Source organism: Drosophila subpulchrella, chromosome 3L, assembly GCF_014743375.2.
Source record: "Drosophila subpulchrella strain 33 F10 #4 breed RU33 chromosome 3L, RU_Dsub_v1.1 Primary Assembly, whole genome shotgun sequence".
Taxonomy (NCBI): Eukaryota; Metazoa; Arthropoda; class Insecta; order Diptera; family Drosophilidae; genus Drosophila; species Drosophila subpulchrella.
In genome coordinates this window covers 12,002,495-12,030,154 of record NC_050612.1, presented here as the reverse complement: position 1 = coordinate 12,030,154, position 27,660 = coordinate 12,002,495, and the positions used below count along the sequence as shown (strand labels likewise).

At 39.1% G+C, this 27,660-nt stretch overlaps 2 protein-coding genes across 5 annotated transcripts in view; both read left to right on the top strand.

Moving 5' to 3' along the window:
- LOC119554013 (BAI1-associated protein 3) overlaps positions 1 to 26,692 on the top strand; it is a 61,387-nt gene extending 34,695 nt beyond the window's left edge. For all 4 annotated transcript variants that reach the window (XM_037864730.1, XM_037864729.1, XM_037864728.1 and 1 more), the window contains exons 5-13: positions 8,578 to 8,827; positions 11,729 to 11,969; positions 13,844 to 14,012; positions 16,695 to 17,001; positions 17,979 to 18,491; positions 19,028 to 19,501; positions 21,491 to 22,880; positions 23,363 to 23,609; positions 23,682 to 26,692. In XM_037864730.1, the coding sequence (XP_037720658.1) occupies positions 8,578 to 8,827; positions 11,729 to 11,969; positions 13,844 to 14,012; positions 16,695 to 17,001; positions 17,979 to 18,491; positions 19,028 to 19,501; positions 21,491 to 22,880; positions 23,363 to 23,609; positions 23,682 to 23,773 (3,683 nt within the window). In that variant the 3' untranslated portion in view covers positions 23,774 to 26,692. The remainder of the gene's footprint in view (positions 1 to 8,577; positions 8,828 to 11,728; positions 11,970 to 13,843; positions 14,013 to 16,694; positions 17,002 to 17,978; positions 18,492 to 19,027; positions 19,502 to 21,490; positions 22,881 to 23,362; positions 23,610 to 23,681) is intronic.
- On the top strand, positions 3,852 to 4,428 carry LOC119554014 (cellular nucleic acid-binding protein-like). The gene is made up of 2 exons (XM_037864731.1): positions 3,852 to 4,346; positions 4,402 to 4,428. Exons 1-2 carry the CDS (start codon positions 3,861 to 3,863, stop codon positions 4,411 to 4,413), a joined length of 498 nt encoding a protein of 165 aa, XP_037720659.1. The 5' UTR covers positions 3,852 to 3,860; the 3' UTR covers positions 4,414 to 4,428.
- Positions 26,693 to 27,660: the final 968 nt, after the last annotated feature.

The window sequence follows — 27,660 nt, the reverse complement described above, 5'->3', positions numbered from 1 at the left end:
AATGTAAAAGAAATGACAGTTTGATTTACAAATTTTACATTTTGTATATATATTCACCTTGTGTGTTTAAGATACTTTAAAATATGCTAACATTTTCACCGACTTTTGGGAATTTCAATTTAAATTCTAATAAAACTGTCTGTTTATCAGTGCAATATTTGAACTAATTTAATTACTATTATAGCAACGATTAATATACTTCGTTTACAGAAACACAACTGCATTTAATAAACTTTTTTTTTTATTTACTTGCGAAATTTATTTATAAACTTAATGTAATTCAATTCAGTTTAAAATATTCGTACCCCTAAAATCTTAAAGAAATTTTTCCTTTAAGGCAGTTCCCGATTGAAGCAGCTTTTGATTTTCTACCTTGTCTTATTTTTTATAGAAACTTTGTTTTCCATGTAAAAGCCTTAACCCGATAAACTCTTTGCCAAAGGTCACGTCCTCGCAGATAAAAAGAATGGGTTGGCTGGAATCCAAAAACAGACTTGCCCCTAATTAAGTTGCTAATGGAGTTTTCCGATGTGGTTTTAGCCCTCGGGACGTATCGAGTAAACATGGAGTGGAAATGCATATAAAAAGCACCACTCACCTTTAAGTCGGCTACGACTTGACTTTCACTTTCACTTTCCACCAGCTGCCATAACTTGGCCTAAAACAATTTGTTTGCGTATGCGTGCCGCAGAGATGGTAAACATGGAAAAGTTTATTGAATCCGCCAGACGCTATCGTCATCGGGTCTCAATATGAAAATTACATTACATGTCTTGCCAGCCACCAAATGCGCCCAAAGTTTGCCAATCGCCGAATGTTTTTTGGGGCAACGTCTCTCGCATATGGATCAACAAATGTGCAGACAAAACCACCGCAATGGGGTGCCAGTTGGTTCTGGCTGGGGGATAGTGGGTGCTACACAAAGAAATACAATTTAGGAATTCAGGATTGGAATATGATATGCAATATAAGCTGAAATAAAACTTTTAGAGCTACACTTTTTAAATTAGCCTAACATCACCACACAGACAAAAATATAATATAGTATGTAGTGCAATATAGTACAATTTTTTGAGTCAAGGCTATCAAAGTTTTCTTGATTTTAAAAAAGGTTTCATGGCTAAAAAGTTATACCAAAAAATAGTATATTGTGAAAGCAGATGCCAAATATTTTAGTTAAAGAAGGCACTTTCTTTTTTTTTAACAACCAACTCTTCATTTAAAACTAATAAGTTTGGTTTACTTTCTTAGGTTTTGATGAAAAAAAGTTTCTTTTAATCAAGTGATTCCAAAAAATATTGTGGATTGTAACAGTATAATGAAATTTAAAGTATAAATAAATATTTTAGGTTTTTTTTTTGTTTGATAGATATATATAGATATATTAAATTATATAATCTTCCCTTTTGGTGCACTTATTTTCCCAGTGTAGCATCTCTGGCGGAGCGAAAGCAATCAACATGCATATGTGACTTCTTGTGCGGCTTCGTTTCCGCTTTGGCTCCGTTTGGCTATGCAAAACTTGTTTGCCAAGCTAAACGATGTTCGAGGTTGTTGTTTCCAACGTAGTTGGCAAATGCAAACACATTTAAATGTCAAGACGCAGCAGCGTATCCTGGCCACAAACCGCCGGATCCCGAACTTTCCAGTTTTCCGCCTTAGCCATCACCATCGCCATCTTCAACGACATTGACTTGGCATTTGGCTGGGATTTTGATTCAGCGTCTTGGGCAGCATTTGAATCAAAATTGAAATTGGCTTATCTTGTTGCACGAGCCACGAACGAGTGGTTTTTGCTGGCCAACAGGGAGTTTTTTTTTTCGCAAAAAGCCATCAACGTGTAAGCGCCTCTCTCCCCAGTACAGTCCAACTTTGACTTTACGCTTTGTGCACACTTTTAAACCGAACAGAACCGAAATTTCTGTGCATATTCGTTTCCGTTTTTTTAGCTTTTAGTTTTTTGACTGCATTCAGTCCTGGCTTCTCTGCAACTTGGCCGAAAAAAGCTTTCTTTCCGAAGCCACAGTAATGGTTAGCTATTTCCATCCCAAGCCCCGCACCACAGGCACTCTGAGCGGGGCTTCTGTGCCTGCTGGTCGTAGACGTGGTCCTTGGGAGCCAGGAGTGGCAACAGGACCAGATGTAGGATCCGCAGGAGCCACACAGATGCATGTCAAGGTTGCGGGCTGCGGTTCTCGTTGCCGTTGCCTTGAGCACGGACCACTGCACCACACGGAACCACACGGCACCACATTGACTTTGACTGTACTGTACTCAACCCACCTCACCTTCGTGGAAGCCATCATCCACCTGTACTCCACAGATATTTGCATGTGTTGGAAATTATGGGAAATAACACAGGGGGAATAGTTCCCAGAAACCAACTTCTGGTATGACTTTGAACTATTCAATCTTCTTTTGTAAAGAAAGTTTAAGGAATTAGAGTGTTAAACAAAGAAAAAGAAAGATCAAGCCGCTTTTTCTATATGGTGCCTTGCTTTTACTCGCGCAAATGTGCAAGAAATATTCTAACAACCGTTATAAAAATGATCAATAAATAATATTTATTAATATAATAATTTATAATGGCCTTATTCTATAGGTCTCTTATGACAAAAAAAAGGTTTACATATTTAAAGAATATTCTAAAATTAATAGTTCAAATAAATTGTTTATGGGTATTGTAGCAGGATTGCTACGTCGTAGTATGTATGTATGTGTATGTTATTGTATTCCTTCTAGATCATTCATGTTAGTTCTAAGAATAAGTTGTTGTTGTTGTATGATGCCGCTCACTGTTCTCTAACTCTCTCTCTCAATCTCATCGCTCTCACACTCTCTCAATGAATCGGGGGTTGATGCGGATCGTGAGCTGAGAGCGAGGGCAGTTGAACGCCGACCGTGATCCTGAACATACCAAATTATCAAATAAAAGAAAAGACTAGAAGTGCATATTTGTGTTGGTGTTTAACTTCAGGGGAATACGTTATACCCCTACAAAATCAGAAGTGGGCCGATCACGAGCCAATTAATTAAAGTAAAGACAAAAGAAAATCAAAATGGAATTAAATAACGCTTCGATCGAACAATTGAAAAGGTGGTTGAGTGTGTTGAAGCTATCAACAACCGGAACGAAAAAGGAATTGATCTTGCGGTTAAATAAAGTACCAAAGGAAGTTCGTGGAAAAGTTGATGAAATGGCGAAACAAAAAGATGATGAAGACGGCGACAAAAGGAAGGGCAATGACAGCAGCGACGAAATTTTCGAAGACGGCGGCGGAATTTTCCAGAAAGAAGGCGGCGACAGAAGTAATGGCAAAGACGGAGATAAAAGTAACGGCAAAGACGGCGGCATCCAGAGCTACGACGAAGAAGACGGCGACAAAAGTGACGGCGGCATTGAGAATTACATCGAAGAAGACGGCGAAACTAACGGCGAAGATGGTGCAGCGAATGACGAAGTGGCTGGCAGCATTCTCAGAATTAGAGGCAAACGGAGCAACGAAAAAGGCGGCGAACAAAACGAAGGCGGTGGAAAGAACGACAATTACGCAGAAGACGGCATGCACAACCAGGCTGGAGAAAATTCTAGAAACGCAAAAAGCAGCGAATGTAAAGCGGTGGTGGAAAATTTTAACGAGAGCATCGACGTCTCGTTGGGCATGGCAACACAGGTATTGAGTGAGTTTTCTGGCGAGTCGTGTGCCCGCAAATGGACTACTCAAGTGCAAAATATCGCGACCATTTATGGAATAAGAGGAAAATTCGTAAAGATGCTAATGCTGAGCAAAATAAAGGGAAAAGCTTATGAGTGGCTGCACGCGGATTCAGACCGCGTGTTGCTACCGTTGGATGACCTAATGGCAGAGCTGATCTCAACGTTTGGAGAAAAATCATCGAAGTTGGAGATACGGCGCAAATTTGAAGGGCGCATATGGAAGCGAAGCGAAACTTTTGGGAGTTATGTCGACGATAAGATAATGCTTGCTCAGGGCATTAATATTGATGCAGATGAAATGTTGAGCTGCATCATCGAAGGTATCCCCAATCAAGGGCTACGCAATCAGGCCCATATTCAATGCTTTGTGAATATTGGGCACATAAAGAGAGCGTTTGCTGATGTAAGCTTGCCAAAGCTATATGGAGTTGGCAGGCCGACGACAACAACGGATTCCAAGGACAGCAAGGAGACTCGTTGTTTCAATTGCAATGCAAAAGGGCATTGGGCGTACGAGTGCAGGAAGTCAAAGAGGGAGAAAGGATCGTGCTATGCGTGCGGTGAGATGGGACACTTTGTTGCGAAATGCTTGAAGAACAAAAACAAGAACGAGGGCGAAAACAAATATGTAAGATATGTTGAAATTAATTTTGTAAACGATTCTAATACCAGGTTAATTGCAGAATGCCTCATAGATACAGGAAGCCCAATTTCATTTATTAAAATATCCAAAGTGCCAGAAGACATTTCGAAATTACCAGTTTTAAGTTCGTATTATGGTTTAAACAAAAGTTACCTGAAGACTTATGGAAAAATATTATGTTATGTTTTGAAAAATTTAAATAAAGTACATTTTAATTTAGTTATTGTGGCAAACGAATCTATGAGTCATGATGTAATCTTGGGACGAGATTTTATGGATGCTTGTAATCTAAATTTAAACCTTGACACTTTGAAAATGGTTACAGTTGAGAATATTGAAAATCCTTCTGATGTTAGCGATGAAAAGCAGATAGTTAGCGAAGATGTTAGTGATGAAAAGCAGATAGTTAGCGAAGATGTTAGTGATGAAAAGCAGATAGTTAGCGATGATGTTAGTGATGAAAAGCAGATAGTTAGCGATGATGTTAGTGATGAAAAGCAAATAGTTAGCGATGTTGTTAGTAATGTTAGGGATAAAAATACAATTTTTAGCGATGTTAATCATGGAATTAGGGACAGCAGGGAAACAATTAAGGAAATTTTTAGTAAAATCAGAAATGAAGAAGAAGTTACGAATAAAAATTATATTGAGCCGGAAATAAATCTAGTGGAAAAGGAATTATTTAATATAAATTTAACGGATGAAAGTGTAGAATACAAAGTTGGTGATCATGTGAATTATAATGTTAGGTGTCAGTTTGTTAGGATGGTAGAAAGTTGTTATGTAAATAAAGAAAAGCCAATGCAACCGGAGGTTAGATGCGAAATGAAGTTAAGATTAGAGGACTCAAAACCATTCAGTTGTTCGCCCAGACGTTTAGCTTACACAGAGAAAGAAAAATTACAGGTGATATTAGACGAATACTTAAGTGAAGGAATTATAAGGCCAAGTGAATCTGAGTATGCATCTCCAATAGTGTTAGTTAAAAAGAAGTCAGGCGACTTACGACTATGTGTAGATTACCGAAAGCTTAACAAGACTATGGTGAAAGATAATTATCCGTTACCTTTGATTGACGATTTATTAGATACATTAGTAAATAAAACAATATTTTCGAAATTAGATTTAAAGCATGGCTACTTTCATGTGTTTGTGGATAGTGAATCGATAAAATATACCTCATTTATGACGCCTTTAGGACAATTTGAGTTTATGCGGATGCCAATGGGGCTGAAGAATGCACCAGCGGTGTTTCAACGATTTATCAATAAGATTTTTGTAGACATGATAAGGGATGGTAAGGTAGTTATATACATGGACGATATCATGATTGCGAGTAAAGAAATGCAAGAACATTTAAGTGTTCTTAGAGAAGTTTTTGATCGATTAGCAAGGAACAAACTAGAATTAAGAATGGACAAGTGTGAGTTTCTACAAGCAAGTGTACAATACTTAGGATTTTTGGTAACTAGCAAAGGAATACAGGCTAATGACAAAGGAATACAAGCTGTTCGAGATTTTCCCGTTCCAGACAAAGTACACGGTGTTAGAAGCTTTCTGGGTTTGTGTTCGTATTTTAGAAGGTTCATTAAAGATTTTTCGATGATCGCTAAACCTCTATATGAATTGTTAAAAAAGGATAAAGAATTTGTATTTGAAGAAAAGGAATTGCAATGTTTTGAAATGCTTAAGAAAAAGTTGGTGGAAGCTCCAGTGTTAGGATTATATGATTACAAGGACGAGGTAGAATTGCACACAGACGCCAGTGCACAAGGTTTTGGAGCAGTTTTGCTGCAAAGAAAAGAGGATAAAAAGCTTCATCCAATATTTTATTTTTCGAAAGCAACAACAAAAGACGAAGCGAAGTATCACAGTTTTGAACTGGAAACGTTAGCAATAATTTACGCTCTTAGAAGATTTAGAATTTATGTGCAGGGTAGACGATTTAGAATAGTCACAGATTGTAACTCACTGACGTTGACGTTAAATAGAATTGAGTTAAACCCCCGTATTGCACGGTGGGCATTAGAATTGCTAGAGTATGACTTTGAATTAGTCCACAAATCGGGGAAACTTATGCAACATGTTGACGCGTTAAGTAGAAATACAAACATAATGGTAGTTGAAACGAATAGCTTTGAAGATAATTTAATTATTTGTCAAGCGAAAGATGAAAAATTAAAAGATGTTAGAAAAAAGTTAGAAAATGAGGAAGATAAAATGTTTGAGATGAGGAATGGAGTTATATATAGAAAGTCGAATAATGGAAAGCTGTTATTTTGTGTTCCAGAAGAAATGGAGGAAAAGATATTATACAAATATCACAATGAATTAGGTCATTTAGGAAGAGATAAAGTTATGGATGCTATTGTTAGGACGTATTGGTTTTCAAATATGAAAGAGAAAGTGGTTAGACATATTGAAAATTGTATAAGATGTGTAGCATATTCGCCAAAGTCAGGGAAAGGGGAAGGACTGTTGCACAGTATACCAAAAGGAAATGTGCCATTCGAAATTATACATATTGATCATTATGGACCGGTTGATAATGGAAGAGCAAAGAAACATCTATTTGTGGTTATAGACGGATTTACCAAATATGTTAGGCTATATGCAACAAAGACGACGAACACAAAGGAAGTTATTATAGCATTGAAAGACTACTTCAGGTCTTACAGCAGACCAACTTGTATAGTTTCGGATAGGGGAAGCTGTTTTACGTCGGAAGATTTTGGAAAATTTATGGAAGAATGTAATATTAAACATGTCAAAATTGCGACTGGGTCACCTCAAGCCAATGGACAAGTAGAAAGGATTAATAGAATTGTGGGACCAATGATAGCTAAATTAGCAGATCCAGAAGAGAAAATGCATTGGGACACAGTTGTGGAAGATGTTGAGTTTTCATTGAACAACACGAAGCAAAGAAGCATAGCACAAATGCCAAGCAAAATGTTGTTTGGAATCGAGCAGAAAGGAAAAGTTATTGATGAATTGAGACAAAAGTTAGAAGAATTAGATAATGTTAGTGATGTTAGAGATTTAGACAAAATTAGAAAAGATGGTTCAGAAGCGCAAAGAAAATTACAAAAAGACAACGAACAGAGATACAATGAAAAAAGGACAAAGAGTTCGGAGTACAAAGTTGGAGACTATATTATGGTTAAAAATTTTGATAGCTCAGTAGGAGTTGCAAGAAAGCTAATACCTAAACACAAGGGTCCTTATGTTATAGATAAAGTTTTGAGAAATGATAGATACTTGATAAAAGATGTTGAAGGTTTTCAATTATCGCGTTGCCCTTATCAAGGTGTCTGGAGTAGCCAAAATATTAAGCATTGGATAGGAAAACGAAAATAAAGTTGTAAATATATCAAGAAATTTGTAAATAAAAAACTAAATTATAGAAACTAAGATAAATATAAGCCGAAATCAATTGTAAATTAACACAAGATCAGGGGATCTTAAAATGTCAGGACGGCCGAATTGTAGCAGGATTGCTACGTCGTAGTATGTATGTATGTGTATGTTATTGTATTCCTTCTAGATCATTCATGTTAGTTCTAAGAATAAGTTGTTGTTGTTGTATGATGCCGCTCACTGTTCTCTAACTCTCTCTCTCAATCTCATCGCTCTCACACTCTCTCAATGAATCGGGGGTTGATGCGGATCGTGAGCTGAGAGCGAGGGCAGTTGAACGCCGACCGTGATCCTGAACATACCAAATTATCAAATAAAAGAAAAGACTAGAAGTGCATATTTGTGTTGGTGTTTAACTTCAGGGGAATACGTTATACCCCTACAGTATGAACTTAAACAAGCTTATTACGCTCAAAATTCGATATTAATTTAGTTATTACTGAAAACTATTGTAAAACAAAGAAAGGCTTGTCCTTTTTCATTTGTTGTTTAATATTTTATCATTATAATTTGATTTCAATTATTACTTATGAATTTAATAAATACATTTTAAGTAGTGTACATAAATGAAATTACTTATTGGTAAATATTGCAAATATAATGCGATGCACTACCAACAATAAGCAGATTAAGTTTAAAATGTGTTCAAAGCCTCGAAGCTGAATAAGTTAGATGTTAATGGAATATACAGAGCTTATATATTTGTTTAAGCCCCAACAAATGCTTGTTGTTCACCGGCTTTAAGTTAATTCCTGCAATTTGCTCATGCTTTTACCCCTTCCATTTCCGCCAACAGGGTATCCAAAAATACCAGGTGGTTCTGGGGGACCCGGCAGTCCCTCGACTTCCGCCTCCGGAGGGGGCGGGGGCACGCCCCAGTCGCGTCGACAGTCGCGGGCGTTGGAATGCCTGGCCCCGCCCCGCACCGGATCCTTCAGGCAGCGCAACTCGCCGCTGCACCAGCCGGATCCGCCGCCCCGTCCGCCGCTGGCCTTCTGCAAACGCCGACTGAGCTGGCCCGAAGTGGACCCTCGATCCAATTCCGGGTAAGTCTGAATCCCAATCCCAATTTCAATCCAAGTCCGGCATATCCCAATGCATAGTTGATGATGTGGGAATGGATTTGGCAAATTAAAAGTCTGTCTGTGGCGGGAAAGCCCATGTTTATGTTTGCCGGCGGTAATTAAGCCACACAAATGGAAATGCTAATATTTTGCCCAAACTTGGCCGACAGATATTTACACACGCGTGTGCGCCGACAGAGGTATTCGAATGTGAAATGCATAAATTAAACATGGCTGGCATAATGAGCTTCTTAGTGGGATTATTTGGCCAACGACTTAAAGTCACCTTACTGGCGAAAATCTAAAATAAATTATATAGGTATACCAATTAATTAATGTACTTCAATTTCAGTTGTGTTTTCGATTTGTTTTCCCAATTGCCAGGCGAAAGTTTTCCGCTCGACCTTCATAATTACGTAATTACAAAAGTTCTTTCAGTTAGTTCGGTGCCGAAATTTCGAAAGAAACTTTAGGCACCCACCCACTTTTATAAGACCATGGCAACTTGGGATGCGGGCAAAAACCTTTGAGTGTCGAAAAGTTTTTTTTTTTTTAAATAACCTGCACATAGAGTGTCTTGTTTTGGGGCTTGGCTTGGGCTTAAAGGAGCCCTTTGGTCCTTGGGCTCTGAGATTGCTCTTAATGTGGCCGAGAATCTGGCTGCCAGGTGCAACATCCTCCAGACGCTGCAACATTCTCGTTTTTTGTGGCTCAAAAGCCAGCTCTGGCACTTTGCATAATGCGGCATCTGCTTAACCTGGAAATGAGCGGATCACAGGGTACATTTAATTAAGCCAGAAAATGAGTTTTACTTTCGGAGATTGCTTAAAGAAATATGAGGTTTTGATGAGCCGAAAGTGTGAAATGCTTTCTGAAGAGGGCTGTCTTGTTGAGAAGTTTTAAAATCCATTAACATGGTTGGCTTTCCGGCTTAATTGGTCTCGTGGAGTGCACCAACAAATTGTTCAAGGTTGAAATTAATTTTCCCGCATTGTAAACTTATTGACTGAAGCACTCCGAAGCGAATATTGACCACTACCAAATATGTTTTCACAAAATGTTCACCTGTTTGATTTATCAGCATCTAATTGGATGCCATTTAAAACTCTATTTTCTTTACCATTTGGAAGTCAAACCAAAAATTAAGCTTATTAAAATGCAATTGATGAACGAAATTTCATATTTTATGCATTAACCACTAATTGCCACAAAATTGGTTTGGCACCACAGCCATTAAATTTTAGCAAAACGAAAATAAATTGCGAATGCAGTGCAAAAAGACAGATTAATTTATATTTTATGTGAGCACTCAACTCTATGTTGCTTGTTATAATTTATTTAGAATCATTTTGCATGCAGACAAATAAAAACCAATAATAATTATGTGCTGCAAAATCTTAAGAACGTCTTCAAAAAATTGAAACTTTTGCAACCATGAATTGTTTACCTTAAAGTTTATTACAAAACAAATATTTGCGACAAAATAAATACCCAAGAAATATAAAAAAGTTCAGCAAGAACTTTTCACTGAGCCACAAAACAGCAAAAAAATGACAGAAGAAAACTGTGAAAAATCTTAAAAATTGAAACCGAAATTGAGTGTCTCTGGAAGCGATGAAATCACAAGGCAAGGCAACAAGAAGAAAAATATAAGCAACACAAACATCTGGGCGAAAAGTTTAAAATGAAATTTTTTACAAACAACTTTCGAGGGGGACAACTTCAGACAATGCAGTTAGTGTCCTTGGATCACCCAGTTCACGTCCACCCTATCATTTACGGCAATTATGTTGACCACTTTCACACGCCTTCCTTCCTCTTGAAAAAAAACCCCTAAATATATAAATATATATTTATTTATCTAGATGTATGTGTATTAACACCAGGAGGTGTCCACAAAAAATGTTGCCTACATTTTGGGGACGTCGCTTTGGGAAAAAGTGCCGACAGAAAGTGTTGCCTACTTTCGGGGGCCTCGCCTCTTCAGTTTATTTTTTGCCATAAACGTAAACGTAAAAAATCATCAACGCCGGCGACAAAGTTAAGCCGCTTAGCTGTTTCGTTTCCCCTGCTGAGTGGACAAAGTTTTGGCCAACTTTTTTTGCCACAGCTGCTGGGATAAATCCGGTTTAAGACTAAAAGTGAGGGGCATGCAAATCAAATGATTAGGCAGAGCATCAACTATCGTGACTAGTATTAGTTAGGAGCCAGACACAGAAAGTTTCGATACTGTATGCACTGGAAAAAACTAAAATATTGAAAAGAAAATAATATATTTTTATTTAATTAATTCTTAATAAGTCATATTTTTTATATTTGTACTAGAGATTAATATTAAAATACTCCTTAAAGTAATCAAAATTTTTATACCAATTAAAAAAAAAAGAATTGTGATTTATTATTATAAAAATATTTATAATTTGCAGAATCTAGTGGAGTATTACAAAATATTTTTAAAAGTAGAATTTTTGGTTTGTTTGGTAAGGCCTTCTCAGTAAAACTTACAATATATTTAATACTATAAAATTAAAATAGGCCCATGAATATTTTTCTGTCTGTGCCAAACTGCTGAATATTTGTATACAATTAGCGGCTCAGGGTAAGCCTTCGTTTTCGGGGCATCAAGCATACGCCGAGTGGTCCCCGGCAACAAGCGGTGACCCTTATCAATGTTGAAATAGGTACGGCCATGTCACATTTGTATGTTGGCAACGGCATATTGACAGTGCCAATTAAAGTCAGACACCGAACTGACAGCAGCAGCAGTATTCGATTTGAATATCCTTTGATATCGCATCGAGAGATAGGGAGTCCATAAAAATACACATATGTAGAGTAACCCTTTCTCTTCCACTTTTTTTTTTATTTTTTTTGCATACACAGAGTTCAGGAAACGGATGGGTCGTACTTTGAGAACTTTACATCGCTCGGCTGGAAACGTGAAAATCGTCGCATGTCGGCCACGCGTGCCGCCGAAGCACGTGCCGAGGCTAATCCCGAGAATGAACGTGATCCGCCGGCGAGCGAGGAGTCCATTGACCGCCAGGACGAGAAGGAGAAGCTGTACGCGGAGGTCCTGCACACCATTGCCAACACGGTGGGCGCCCCGGCTCCAGGTGGCCAGGTAAATCAATATCCCCCGTATAGTTACCACTAAAATAAAGTTATGATTTAGGATGGGAGGTTATGCAAATAGTTGCAAATTACATAAATTAAGGCGATTTAAGGGGATACCAAAAACATTTTAGCCTCGGGCCGGGGACAACCACATGATTGAAAGGCTTAATAGCAGGGCATTAGGCTTTGAGACGTTTTGCAATTTGAATGATTAATGCTTGGGTTGCCCCCAAGGCAAGAAAACACATCCTGGGATTTTGGAGATTTCGGGAAAGGAGATTGGAGCTTGAACCCCGTAATGTGGAGTGGGTAAAAATCAAGAGGCAGGGAGCAACTTCATTTCATTTCCGAGCTCTCAAGTCTCTAATGCTGAGAGCAGAAATTCAATTAAAAATGTGCTACTTTTCCTCCTCATTGCTGATTGCCATTTCAAAAGGAATTTTCCAATATTTTCACAATATTTCTGCTATGGCCGGGGCCAGCTTAACACGAGTTCATTTTTCAATTATCGTTTTTAATTTAGCAGTAAGAAAATCGTTAGACGCCCAGTGCACAACTAATGAAACTTGAGCAGTTCCCCCGGGGAGGTTGGGGTTGGGAAATAAAGTGGGGTAGATTGGAGTGGTAAAATGGGATGGCAGATGGCAAGGTTACGCCAGCATAACAAAAGTTTCAACTAGTAGCGGAAAATAACGTTGGTCCTCCTGCTGTGATTGAGTTGAAACCGGTCAAATCTCGCGGGTCCCCGCAAAGCGGATCGAGAAATGAGAAAAGGGACGCAGGACGAAGGATGGAGCTACGAGTTGGCCAAGTCAGTAAAGTTATTGCCTGGCCATCTCTGCGGGTGTCCCACTGCTCGAGTTTTTTGCATTTAATGGTAAATAATTACAAGTAAATGCGATTTGCTCGGCCAGCGCCATCAGAGGGTTAAGCCTGCCCTAATGGAAATTAATGAAAAGCGAAAAAAAATTAAATAAAAGTAATAACGAAATGAAATGCAGGGAAAGTTGCACGGACCAGATGCTGAGTGTTGAAGGTTGCTTAGTTATATAATCTGGCCAAGTGGTGTTCATTAAAAGGATAAACAAACTGAGGTTGAGCTGCCCCTCAACTGAAACTGAGATTATTTTCAATTATAAAGAATTATCTGCAGTGCAATTAAAAGGGCGTTAATAGGGCATTTATTTTTACGTCGTAATGAGGATATAAGCAGAGAATTCCTCAAAGCAGAAAGGTTACTTTACAAAAGCGGACACGAAAGGGAATATTTAATTTGCGTACTTAACCATTCCGTATGTTGCAAACATACCTAAATCAATCTTGCGCCAGTCGTCTCACATATTCTGTCTGCTCATTATTCATTCTAAGACCCAATCAATGAATTGGGTTTGCATTCTAAAAAGAGAATTAAAATCAAAATAATGTGATTAGATTTCCAAAACAAATCTGCATTCTCTTTCAAGTGAATTTTATGGTAGCCAAGTTTATTCATAATTTTGACTGCAGCGAAAGCAATCAAATTATAATAACATCCCAGTAGTGGGGAATGTGAATGTGATGAAAGCGTTTTTTTGGAAGCTTGATTCAAATCAAAAAATTGGCAGGCTAATAAATTCAAGGGAGATAAATCAATAGAGATGAGAGACAAGAGAGAGAGAGTGAAAAGAAAGTGGATTTTGTTTGATGAGGGGCGGCGGGCAATAAAGGAAAATGCAAATTTATCCCAAAAATGATATTATAATTTCGTTGACTTGCCAAATATTTAAAAAATAACTGACAATATAATTAAATTAAATGAAAATAATATTTACACTCCCCATGGCGTATACGCAATTTGGCATGACACATGTGTCTTCCACCAAACCGAAAAACCGAGCACAGTTTGCACATTACAAGGACGAAATGTATCTGCACGCACAGCGCGCCTTCGGTGTCAATCCGGATCGTCATTATCGCCTGCTGCACGCCTCCGCCGAGGATAAACCAAAGATAATCGTACTCTCTGCGGTGGTAATCGAGGCTGATGGCCTCGAGGCAAAGGATGCCAATGGTAAGCCAGTTCGCTCGTTCTCACAGCTTTCCGCACAATCGACACTTTACCATCCATCCCCACACTTTCACCACCTTCCCCACTTTCCCATCCAATGTGTCAATCTGTCTATCCATGTATCGTGTGTAAATATTTTTAGTTTGTAAATTGATTTTGCGGCCACTGCGGTAATTGCATTATGAAGCTCTGTGGCGGTGCGTGTGTGCACTTGGGCAAATCAAAAAGCCAAAGCCAAACGAGCCATCCATAAACTGAGCACCATGTGCGTTGACTATTTCCCCCAATTATCCTATATATTTTCGTAGCGTTTTTGCTGTTGTCCTCGCTCACGCAGGACCAAGTCAAAGTTACAGTTTTGGTTATGCCTCCTGCTCAATGCCGGCTCCTGCTCAATGTGCGTTCAATAAATTTGCAATTTAATGCTTCCCATTTTGTTCATTATGCTCAAGAGCCAGAAGCCCCACAACCAGAAGTAGGACTGCACTGGGAGAAACATAGTTGCAACTTGGAAATAATATTCAAAAAATTACAATAGTGTTCAAAATATTTTTTAGATTTTTATTTATTTCCATTTATTAATAAATAGAAATTGCTCACCTTAAAAGATTTTAATTCGATTGTTAGCGATTGACTTTCTCAATGTCAAAAATAGGTTCCAATTTCTCAATGTCATGTTATTTTTTGTCTTTGGGTTTAATACGTGCTTTGTAAAAATTTAGTTTATCAATACCATGCTAGGTTTTATATGATTGTAAACTCTTGACTAGAGGCAATTGTCTAGTTAAGTTCATCATAACATTGAGAAAACGATTTTTTTCTTTTGAACAATTAACCTTCAGGTTAACTTTTTCTAACAGATAAAAAACTATAACCTTAAAGAGAGATTGAGAATTGGCCATAAGTATCCTAAGGTTTTGGAATATTGATACAAGTATAATAGTTTTAATATACTTTTATTAAATTTTTTTTTAAAAGTTCTTAGCTTTATAATTTTTGTTATTTGATTTAAAAACCACTATTATTGTCTCAATCAAAAAAAGGTATTTTTTATAAAATACATTTAAGCTTACTTTGTAGACATTTGAATTCTTCTCTGTGCAGCAGCAGCAGCATCCTCATCGAAGGCAACGCAATTTCGCATTTTAATGTGCTCAAGGATGTGTAAGGAATACGTTGAGTGCTCCTTCGTCTGCGTCTGCTTCTGTTAGAGCATTTTTCTAACCCCCCTGGACGACCCCTCCTCGCACACACCACCCCCCTTCCCCGCCCCTGTGTAGTGGTGCAGTGTTAGTGTGCCGTCTGCCATCTGCTAAATGTACTGATGACGGCTACCGTCTGGAAAGGCAAAGGCAACACCAAATAGGCCAGAATGAGGCATCTGGATGGGGTCAAAAGAGGAGTGGGGTAGGGGGAGGCCCCTGGCAGATGGCAAACAACTCGTTACCAATGAAACGTGGCCGATGAGAGCGGTCGGCCTTTGTTTGGCCCAGTCTCGATTGGCAAATAAGCTGCGAAAGCGGAGAATCAGGTTCAGTTCCGTTCCGTTCGGTTCGATTTTCATTAGCAGCCAGTGATTCCTTGCCGACTGGTCAAGCATGAAGGGCAACAATCAAATTGCCCATTACAATGAGTGCCCGAGTGTACGAGTCCGAATTTCAAATGAATCATTTCTGCGCCGTAATCGATTTACCGGCAAAAAAAACCCCCACTGAAAGTAAATCCAAATCGGAAGAAATCGGTTTTAGTACATAATCAGCATGGGCAAACGGATATGGGGCACCACCGTATTTGCTGTCATTTTGAAACCAATTAAATTAATCGTCCCGAAATAATACCAATAACAGATATTGTCCCCAAGGCAGCGTAATTGTTTCAATTATGGGGATCTTTGTGCGAAAGTCTTTTCCTTGGCAACGGACATCTGCGGCTGCCGAGGCTGAGAGCCAATTGCTGTGCGCGTAAATCACAGGCACTCAATAATTGAGCGGCACTTTATGCAAATGAAATGTTAATCATACGCAATGTGTGACTGGGACCAGCTGACGCCACGTCGTCCCCGCGAGCAGTGCCATTAATTGGCATTTAATGTCATCAGGCGGGCTCTTCATTAATGCGCCAGCATTTCTCACACCCCCTGTTTACCCACGCCCTCTTATTTTCCATCTTTTTGTCTTGGCCCTTACAGAGATGAAAACATAATATCAGTTACATTATGCGATTAAGGCTTTATAATTGATTTATAATTGCCGCTATTGAAAAATCACTTAAATGAAGTTAATTTATTATTATTTAATTTTTGTATATTTAAAATCAGAAGTGGTATATTACATCCACAAAAAAGTTATTTTAAAATGTGGTATCTACATCGAAAGGAAATCAACTAGTTACAGTTTACATATTGAAAAAGCATATTTTAAAATACAGAAATTCTTTTAAAAATGTTTAGGGCGAAAGTATAAAGAAATGTACTTTATGTTAAAAGCTGTCGCTGAAACTTATCCTGTTTTAAAGGAACATCATTTCTATGCTTATGTTTTGATTTATTTAGCTGCCCCTTTTTAAGTTTATCCCATATAAAAACGTTAACTATTTTCCAAAAATTTTTTCTCTGTATTTTTGAACACCCCATGTGTAACCTACACTTATTTCAACCCATACTCAATTATTTTAATGGCCCTGCAGGTTTCTCGGATCCGTACTGCATGCTGGGCATCCAGCCGGACGAAAACGGCGGTCCGCCCGTGTCGCCGCTGCCGCTGCCGCCGACGCCGCGCGCCCTCTCGGCGGACATGAGCGGCGGCTTTGATAACAGCGCCACGGACTCTCCGCCGCACCGGAAGCACAGCTTCCGGCTGAGCTTCAAGCGGCGGGAGGCGGGACGGCGGGAGCAGCGCGACTCACTGGGCGGACCCGTGCCGGCCAAGCTCATCAAGGCGACCAGCATCAAGCCCCACACGCTGACCCCCAAGTGGAACGAGAAGTTCAAATTGTGAGTAAATCAATTCGAATCAAATTTAGATACAGATTCTGGATCATTAGTGTGTTACTTGTAGGTTAAATAAAAGATTTACAACTACAAAAAAGCATTTATCCAGGACTTTTAATACATTTAAAAATAACCTGGCCACAGTAAAAATTCAAATAAATCCTTGCCATCTGTGGTCTTAGAGCCCTGTCACATACTCAACGAATCGCTTCAATATCGAACGTTATTTACGAGTTGTAGGCCATAAAAGAAAGAAATTCATTTACATTGTCCATAAAATTGATACACGAATGCACCATGAAATGCTCCATAAGAAATGCAATGAATTTTATGTTGCAATTGCAATAAAAATGGAAAAGGTTTTAAATGAAACGAAAAGTAATCGAATATAAAATACCCTGATATTTGTCCAAGCAATAAGACTTATATTTTAATTTGAAAATTACCTATATATTATTGTTTAATGATATAAAATAGTATAATTCTACTTTTTGCTATTTAATTGTTAAAACACTCCAGCAATTATTGTCGAAGAATAACCTTTGGTATTACATTTGCATTCGAGAACATTGCTATTTCCATGACCTTGTTATTTCTAGACTGCAAACTGCCATTCCCAGAAATAATTAAAAAATATTTTTCATGCTTCAAACATTTGGTTCACAGAAATTGCAAATTAATATTACTGAACACCAGCCGAGGAATATTTTGCTAATGAAGTTTCGTGCTCTTTCTGAGAAATCAACACAATGTAAAGGGAAAGTTGCTTCAATTTAAAAGGGGCCATAAATCATGCAATAAATCAAATGGAGCAGCAAAGCTCAGTTTACTGTCTGAGAAAAGCACCATAAACTCATGGTAGCATGTGTAAATCTTTAATAATGAATGAATAAGAGCAAATCGCCAATAAATTACCATTAATCCAGCCAACATTCATTCTAATTTTGATGTAAAATTTAAAAATTTTCTATTTACCATAGCGACATTGATGACATCAATACGGACACCTTCCACCTGGACATTTGGGACCACGACGACGAAAGCTGCGTCATGGACGCTGTCTCGCGACTGAATGAGGTCCGTGGAGTTCGAGGACTGGGGCGTTTCTTCAAGCAGGTGTGCCAATCGGCTCGCCAGGGCTCTCAGGACGATTTCCTGGGATCCGTGAACATTCCGGTATCCGAAATCCCATCCACCGGACTGGATGCTTGGTTCAAGCTGGAGGCACGCAGTCATCGGAGCACCGTTCAGGGTCGAATCCGGCTCAAGATGTGGCTCTCGACTCGCGAGGATCGGAGCACCGTCAGCGAGGAGAACCACGAACAGCAGATCCACAAGGTCGAACAGCTGCAAAGGGTCTTCATGCAGCACGAGGTGACCACGCATGAACCTTCGTGGACCTGGTGTGGCGATCTCCCGGGTCCGGCTCTCACCATCCTGCATCAGCTGGCCGTGCAGGGGGATCTCTCGGACCTACATTGCGCCATGGCCAGGTTAGTTATCTATTACCATATCAGCCTTGAAATTGTACCTACTTTAAATTGACAGAGCTATTTTTTTCAGGGACCTTAATAAATGATTATTTTTATTTTTTATAACAGAATGACTTACCCAAAAAAAGAATAGAATAATATATATTCAACAAAATAGTTTCTTACTATATAACCAACAACAAAGGAAAAATTTTTAGCATTTGTTTTAAAAATTAAATACAACTTGTTCGACTTCTGTGTAAGATTTTTCATTAATATTGTTTTATATGCTTGTAAAGGTATTACAAAACAACCCCACAATATATTTTTTAAAATTATTAATGGTTCCTTTTTTATTTAAGTAACACTTTTTTAACTCAATAAAAGCAAATGTCTTCTTTAAATATATCAAAAATTTAAAGTAAGTTATTTTAGTGTTCTAAGAAACCATTTCTTAAATTTGTACAATTTTTAACAGTTATTTTATCCTTTAAAATGCTTTTTCCCTGAATCTGACATGCAAAATTCAAAAATCGTTCAACATCTTCCATTTCCAGATATGTGGCTGCTGCCAAATTGAATAGATCCACTCCGCTGGACCCCAAATTCCTCCACCGGTTGCTCAGCGATGTGGAGAAGCAGTGGAATCAGCCCAACCAAGAGGCCCTTAGTCGAGATCTCGAGCAGTGGCTGGCGGATGCCATGAACGGCTTCGTGGAGCGCTCCCTCAATCAAATCCGTCGGCATCGGGACATTTTCCCCGCCTTGAATCCACCCTCCCTGATTCGCCTGGAATTCCTGCTGCGCTGCCTGGGACTCCTGGGTTCGATGAGGGCCTTCAGAGCCGTGTGTCCTTTCAATAAGGGCGTTAGGGGCGAGGTGGTCAACGCCCTGCGCAAGGGATCCGTGATGTGGGGCCAAACCGTGATGCGGGAGTCGCAGGGACTGCCCAATCCATTATCGAATTTCGTTACAACATTAACGGCCGACATTCAGCTGGGACAGACGTACTATCATGCCCTTTTCGACAAGTGAGTAGATTTTCGTATCACTTTTAGTCGCCGGTTCGGCTTCACTTAGTTACCTTTGGAAAATCCCCAAGCATCGGATTGAGAATGTGGCACACGTGTCGCCCATTAAACGGGTCCAAGGTCCACACTCGCAGCGAACAAATAAAATGTACCGAGCAGTTTAACAAAACAAGCAAGGTCCTGGTTACGGCCCTATTCCAGAGCCCCCATCCCGGGTTACCATGTGAACGGTGCACTCCGTGTTGACCCAATTGAATTGTGGCCCCCACGCAAATGGCGTCATTTCGATTCCAACTAATCCGCCATCGTAGCCGGGGGCGGAGCACTTTACAGTTGCCGGTCTCTAATCAGTTTGAGCATTTGTCAAATGGCCCAGTCAAAGTCATAAAGCTAACGAGCATTAATGAGGGCCACAGAATGTTGTCTTGACAGATTGCCGGCAGCGTTGAGAACAGCAAACTACTTAGCCCGAGGGGGTAATGTTTTTAACTTAACTATTGCAATAAGTATAGGAAAGTAAACCATTTTATTCAGCATGTACGTTGGGTTTCTTTTGAGGATATCTAAGATTTCAAGTGGTATTTCCTTGGGGAAGTAATTGTTCACATCGAGAAAGTACTTTACATTCTTTAAAAGTTATTTCTGTAATTTAAAAGTGTCGTTTTTGATTGAAGAATTGCAAATATAATTGAAAAAGGTAATTTTCAAGAATAAACTGTCTTTTCAAGATTTTAAAAGCAAAATTGCTTTGTATTGGAATTTTTATTGGTTATAGATTTAATAATATTACACTTATAATATTTACTTACCTGGCATTTTGAAAAAATATAGTCAGCCATAGAGCGTTTTATTGGATATTTAATTTCTTCATCGAATTTCCCTTGGCAGGCTTTACATTTCTAGACTGACACAGACAGCTTTCAGCTGAGCTTCGTGTCAGTATTTCAAAATCTCACCAAAATGAAATGATAAATTGATCCCCCAGCGGATCACGTTACGGCATTAAACGCAACCGGAAGGGCTTCAATAACGGCTCATTTATAGATGCATAGGGTCGCCTTCTTGGCCATCCCGCCGGCCTAATCAGTCACATATTTGCCAGTTAGCGCGGCCATAAAAGGACCTTAATGAGGACATCAAGTGGCTTACACACATAAGCCCCAAATTAATTGCGCTGTCATAAAAATGCTCTCACGTTGCCTCCTGCTTTCGGCTGGGCAAGCAACCCGGACATCCTGACGAGGCATTTAACAAATGTCCAGGGGCTGTCAGCCAAAGTGTTGAGTGTCGAGTTCCTGATGCCGAGTCGGGCAGCATTAGCAAAATTTACTTCGGGGCTAATTGCGCCATTTTCTGGCTTTAAATTCGGGAGTCATTTAATAATATGCTACAGGTAAATAGGTAGCCTCAAGGGTTATTATGTATAGTCAGGTGTTCAGAAATCGTTTTGACCTTTTCCTTCTTATATTTCCTAAATTTAATATATTCAATAGACAGTAGTATTCTAGTAGCTATGTGACACTGACTTAAATTTAAATACGTTTACTGGGTTTATTTATAAAAGTCATGGGAACCTAGAAAAAGGTTGGCAGCATTTGATGGATTTGATGAATTAAATAAATTTAGTTAAAACATGGTTGCATGAGCCTTAAAAATAAATTCACATGACCATGATGTACTTATTCAGCGAAATTGGTTTTCAAGATAAACCAAGATCAGATACACAAACTAAGGAAATATAAGAGTTAACTTTTAAGACTATACAAGAAAGTACTTCGAAAGTTTATAAGGTAGCCCGTCTTATGAACAAAGGTATATAACCCGAAGTACATAGAGCAAAGTAAGACCACAAACCAAAGAAAAAGTAGCCCACAAACTATTAAAGCAATAATATTGTGCAGCCCGCTTCAAGCCCCCGAGACTTACAAAGTAATCCCATAAATCGATGCCCAGCCACGTAAACGCTTCCCCTATTTTCTTTTCCGACAGCACGAATGGTATTCAGTACTTCAGCATCATCTACAAACAATACGATGCGATGGTGGGCGAGGAGGTGTACAGCCGGATGGCCGCTGGCCAGGTGCCCGGGGTGCGCATGAACCTCTCCCAGTACGCCGTGCTCGAGGGCGATGCGGAGCCGGTGGACACCAAGCCGTTCGAGCTCTTTCTGGCCCTGCAGGAGTTCTGCCAGCTGAAACGGCACCTGTCCGCCCAGCCGCAGCCGCCGGAGAAGCCGCTGGCGCTGAGTAACAGCCACGAATGGTTTATACCCACGCTGGAGCGCTGGATGATGGTCAGCAAGGCGAAGGCGCTGCAGAGGATCAGGGCTGCCATTCGCATGGATGCCATCTGCGAGGGCGAACGGATTGTGCGGTACAGTAGCTCCTCGGTGGACACGGCCAGCACGCTGCTGAACATCAAGGAGTTCTGGAAGGTGATGAACTGGCCGGATGAGGACACGGCCATCATGATGGAGTCGCAGCTGATCGATGTGGTCTGCTCGGCTGCCATGCACTATTGCGATCTGATTCATACGGCCTTGGCGGATAGTGGTTACTACGAGCAACAGGGTCCATTCCGGTGTTCCGATGACATGTGTGTCACCGTCAACAATGTGGAGTATGTGCGTCGCACTCTGGCGGAGTTCCGATCCGATGAGCAGCCACTGGAGGAGTCAGCCGATAACCTCCTGGAGTCCAGTCTCACCCACATGGAGAACAGGTGTGAGAGGATCCTGTCCAAGTTGGCTCCACTCATGCAAATGTCCCTGCAGAAGGCAATGTTCCATCTGGCCTGGTCACCCGACTCCCTGCCCGCGAATCAAGCTATTGTTCCTTTGTTGGAGTACCTGGATTGCCACCTGGCTGCCCTCAATAGCGCCCTGCTCACCAAGAACTTCAACCGATCGCTGCGATTCATTTGGAAAACTGTCCTGGGCGAGATGTCGCGGCAGATGGAAACCGGCGATGAGACGGACAAGCCAACGCATTTCCACAAGCGCCTCTATGAGGCACTGCAGCTGCTCATCGATTTCTTTCATGCCGAGGGCCAGGGTCTGCTCCTGGAGTGCCTGCACACCGAGGACTTCTGGCGCATCGAGCAGAGGCTCCAGTTCCACAAAACGGATACGGATCGGCTCATCGATATGTTCTACATGCAACGTCTGAGGGAGCAGCTGATGGCCGTCATGCCATCTCCATATGGATCGCTGGCCGTGAGGGCCTACTTCAACCACGATTCGCTGTGTGTGGAGGTCCTGCATGCCCGGGATGTGGTGCCCCTGGATCCGAATGGTTTTAGCGATCCTTTCGTGGTCATCGAACTGCTGCCCCGCAGGATTTTCCTTCACTGCATGGAGCAGCAGACCAATGTGCACAAGGTAAGCTTTAAGTTTGTTCTCTATTAATATAAATATGGAATAGAATAATCTTCTCTTCAAAGATGTCATTATATTAAAAGCCAAACATGTTAACAACTCACATTTAATTTAAGATAATTTAGAAATATCCATAACCCACATAGATAAGTAATAATAAATGAAAACATTTTTAAATAGGTCTTGATCTTAAAAGAAAGAGAAGATTAATTAATTATCAAATACTTAAAATCGAGATATTTAAAGACTGCTTCATACCGAAAAACAAATTTGAGAGTACTTTCGTCTTGATTTTAAGAATTTTTCTTCTCGAATAAGTAAGAAGACGATTCCTTTAACTCAAAACATTCTATATTGCGGTTTTTCTGTTCTGCATTTTTCTGAGCATACCTTCCATGCATTGAAACAATTTTTATTTTAAGTGTTTCAAATTAGGTTTTCTTATTTTATATTTTGTAATAACGTGTATTATTTCCTCATTCCAGCGCACTCTAAACCCCGTTTTTGACGAATGCTTCGAGTTCTCGGTGACCCTGGAGCAGTGTTTAACTGATGGTGCCATGATCTGCTTCACGGTGATGGACCACGATGTTCTGACGGCCAATGACTTTGGTGGCGAGGCATATTTGGCTCTGGGAAACATTCCCGGAGTGGCTGACTACAGCACTAGTGTGGACAACTTCCATGGGCTGAAGCAAATCGAACTGCCCCTCATGGAGCAGAAGGATAAATGTGAGTAGAACACTTTCTGACAACCTAATCTTCATCGATGCTATGTAAAATGTTCTTCACTCCCCCCGAAAGGCAATCCCATTTTGCAAATCCTCGAGGTGCGAATCAACGACAAACAGGCGCAGGACTTTGTGCGCAAGCAAAAAGCGCGATTTATCAATTGATTTTAAAAAAGATTGAAATAGAAAACAGGACTACCGAACGAACCGTTTGTAAAACGTTTTGAACCCCGATGAAAGTGCGGATCGAGCAATGTAATTGCATCGATGGCGACGACGATGATAACTTAACCAAAGCTATATTGTAATCAATCCAGCATTGTATGTATTGTATTTAATCTAGTTGTTTGACAAAGACTCCTCCTTCTCTTCAGTTTGTAAATGTTAGCGAAGAATCGAAATTCAAATGGTGCAAAAGTGAAGAGTAACACGAATGTGGAAAGCCAGGTTCCCTGCTCTACACTAAAAGTTGCTTGAACAAAATTACGGATAAATTAAAAACACAATTTAGGGACTTGTTAGAAGCCTAGCATTGCTGAAATTGTCACAATTGGGCAATCCAAGAAAAGTAATTAGCCAACAAAGTCACAAGAATAAACGAACACACAAAACTCGAGCTACCTACTCCAGCACCCAGATGCGTTTTGAAGACTTTTACCAGAAACACGATTAAGATATAAATATAAGGGTTCTCCGACCACCGGAATATCCTTGAAAACGCGCAAATATCACATATACACAAAACATTTTTTGGGTCAATTTAAAATATACGAATATATCAGCAACATGTATACCTAAATATACAAATGACAATTCAGCATCTTTTCTACCATATGTCAAGAAACAATCAAAATCTGCGAAACTCTGAGCTTCTTTGAAACCCCCCAAAAAACGAAAACAAAACCAAAGACACGAAACATAATCACACCCAGACATACAGGATAATGCTATTTACAATACTAATAATTATGAGATATATGTACATGATTTGTACATTTTATATCACGCCCAAAGGACAGTGTAACTAAGTCTAAAGTATATTTGTAAACTATTTTCTGAGCACAGATTTTGTATAAATTTATTAGACACGCGCTTGTCCCCCGAGAGGCAGCCTTCAGCTCTTTTGCTTATACACAACTTAGGGCTTTTCCCCGTTTAACCCGACCACCCCATCCAACTTTTACCGAACACTCTCCGCCAACCCGACCCGTCCCCAATTGGTTTTCCCACCCAGAAGGTCTCGCTTCTATTGTAAATTTTGTACTATATACAATGGTCTCTATAATGAAGGAACTTAAACTTAAACTTAAACCCATACACGCGGTTAGCTGTGTATACTATGAATAATGAAAGAATTGTTGAAACCGTAACTCTTAACTGTAAACTGTAGCAAGAACTTTTTATACCTTTCGCAAAGGAGGCAGTGGGCGTGGCTGAGGACAATTTTAGTGAAGAAAACTAAAGATAAAATACATACTAAAAGATGCACAACAAAGATGAAAATCCAAGTCAAATTACAACTATTTTTAATATTTACACTTAACTCAAGCGATCTGCAAGAAAATTTCATGATTGTTAATTACAAATGAATGGAGTATTATGCAAACAAATATAAATATATAGATAAATGGATAAATAATTAATCGGTAATCAGTATTTAGTTTGTAAGAGAATCCTTTGGTTTGGAATATTTGCACAGCCTTTCAAAGTCTTAGTCTATACTTTAATTTCCATTTTGAGTTGGGTTTTCTTCAACTTCGTTAGTCTGCCATCGCCAAGACATCGACAGTGATCGGGGAAGTTATGATCCCCAAGAGACAAACATCGAAGTAGAGTCAACGCTGTACGATTATCATTTCAAAAGCTCTATATGCTGTGTTCTTCTCAAACGCCTCCTTCACCCAGTATCTTCCAAAAGGGCACTCGTTACTTTTAAACTCCTCACTCCTCAAACTGCTATCTTCCAAAATTTTTGTGCAGCAAAACCAGTAAAGAGATAAATAGTTAAATGGCTAAACATAAATATAGGCAAGAGTTTGCTGTACTAACCAACCATAACTACTGTGTTGATATGTGTACCTATGATAATTTCCTATATCGAATAGACAAATTCAAACACACAAGCGGGCAAACAAGAATAAAACAAAATCAAATAAAATTATTCATGTTACAAGGCACTAGCTAAAAACTAAATACATATGTGAAGCAAGCAGAGTAGGAAAAATATAAACCAAAGTGGAATTTCAATTGAAAGCGATACTGTTAAAGAATGCGAAAATTGGCCAAACAAAGAGACCAAACGCATTTCCCAACCGCAACAAAACCAACAAGCAACTGATACTATTGAAAACCAAGGCCAAAACACGCATGAACCTATACTATAACTATATATATATACATATTTAAATGTGCAATTGTTGTGCTAGTTACAGAATATAAACGAATCCTACAAAGAGCCCTCCTACATATACAGATTGAAAATGCGAATACAGATACTTTTAATTGCCACATTTACAAGTGACCAGCAGATGAGATACAAAACGGCAACTATTTTCGATGACAAACGTTACAAGTACTTATTTCCCCATTCAGGGCAGACTTTTACATGAAACAGCACACCCCCCAACAGATACTAGGTATTTATAACTATTGTATTTTTTGTATGCCAAGACAGAACTACATAAAAAACACTCTACCGCCGAAACTTGATATGAATATTTTGAAGGAAACTAACAGAAAAATAAACAAAATATATAGTTTTTTAAATGTGAATGCATATAAATAGTACGTGTGTATTGCAAATACCAACGGGCCAGAATTCAGGTTCCTAAGCTCCCCTCCGTAAATATCTTAACAGATATCTAAATAGCAAACACCGCAAACTCTTAACTAACCCTAAGTACATAATTGTGTATCTGTGCAACTGCTAATATCAAATCAAAACAAATCGATACGAAAACGATAGGGAAAATAAGAATGAAAACGATGAAAAAACCCTTAACACATATTCAATGTAAATTCAACAAAATGCTGCAGAAAAACATTATCAAATTCAATCAATAAATGTCAATGAATAATTAACTAGGAACTGTCTTTTATTCAAAGTGCGATTCGTGGCACATTTACAAGGGTTCGATTAAAGTTGGATAAAGGTAAAAATTGGATTACGATAGAGTTCTATTTCTTTTTTTTCCAGAGTTTGAGAAATATTATTATGTATATAATATGGTAAGTATGTGTAACGCTTTAAAACCAGCTCTATGTCAAACTTGTTAAGTATTCTTTAATAATATTTTATTTATTAATCCCTGTTTAACACTTCATTTCCTAACTTCATGATTACTCTTAAAAACTCTCAAAGGTTAAAGATTAAAAATCAGCGTCAAATATTGTAAAACATAATTAATTTTATAAAAAATAGATTTTCATACGCTTGTATAAAAAATAAATGCAATTTCCTATTAAAAACTTTTTATATTGTTTTTGGTACAAAAGTATGGGGTATTTACTTTTTATATATTTGTATTAAAAATACGTTTTATTTTACCTCTTTAAACTGTTTTGATCCTGTTTTTTGGATCAACATCACTGAAGTTTTGCTCTTTATATTGTATCGGGAAACCTGAGATCTTCTGCTGGTGTCCAGATAATAAGAAATGGGGTTACATTAAATTTTCGCTGAAACTTTCTCCAACTGATAAGCTAGAATCAATCCCGACGACAGGCCAAACGTCAGCCGTATGAAAATAAATTGTCGTCTCGCTGTCAGGGTTGTGGCCGGGAAAATGTTTACGGAATTGATTTGAGGCATTATCTGGTGCACGTCAAAGGTCTGGAGTGAAAGTGTGGAAAAGCTTTTATCTAAATTAAATTCTGACACATGCGAGGCCCCCGTTTTCCCACCCTTTTTTATCTTTGTAAGCCATTTCCTGCACATGACGTACCAACGACTTGCTATTTAAAGACAGTGCCAAGGGGCATGTTAAAGCGATCCTATGAGACATGCAGACGTGTAGATGTGGCATTGTATTTAAGGCATATCCTAAACTTTT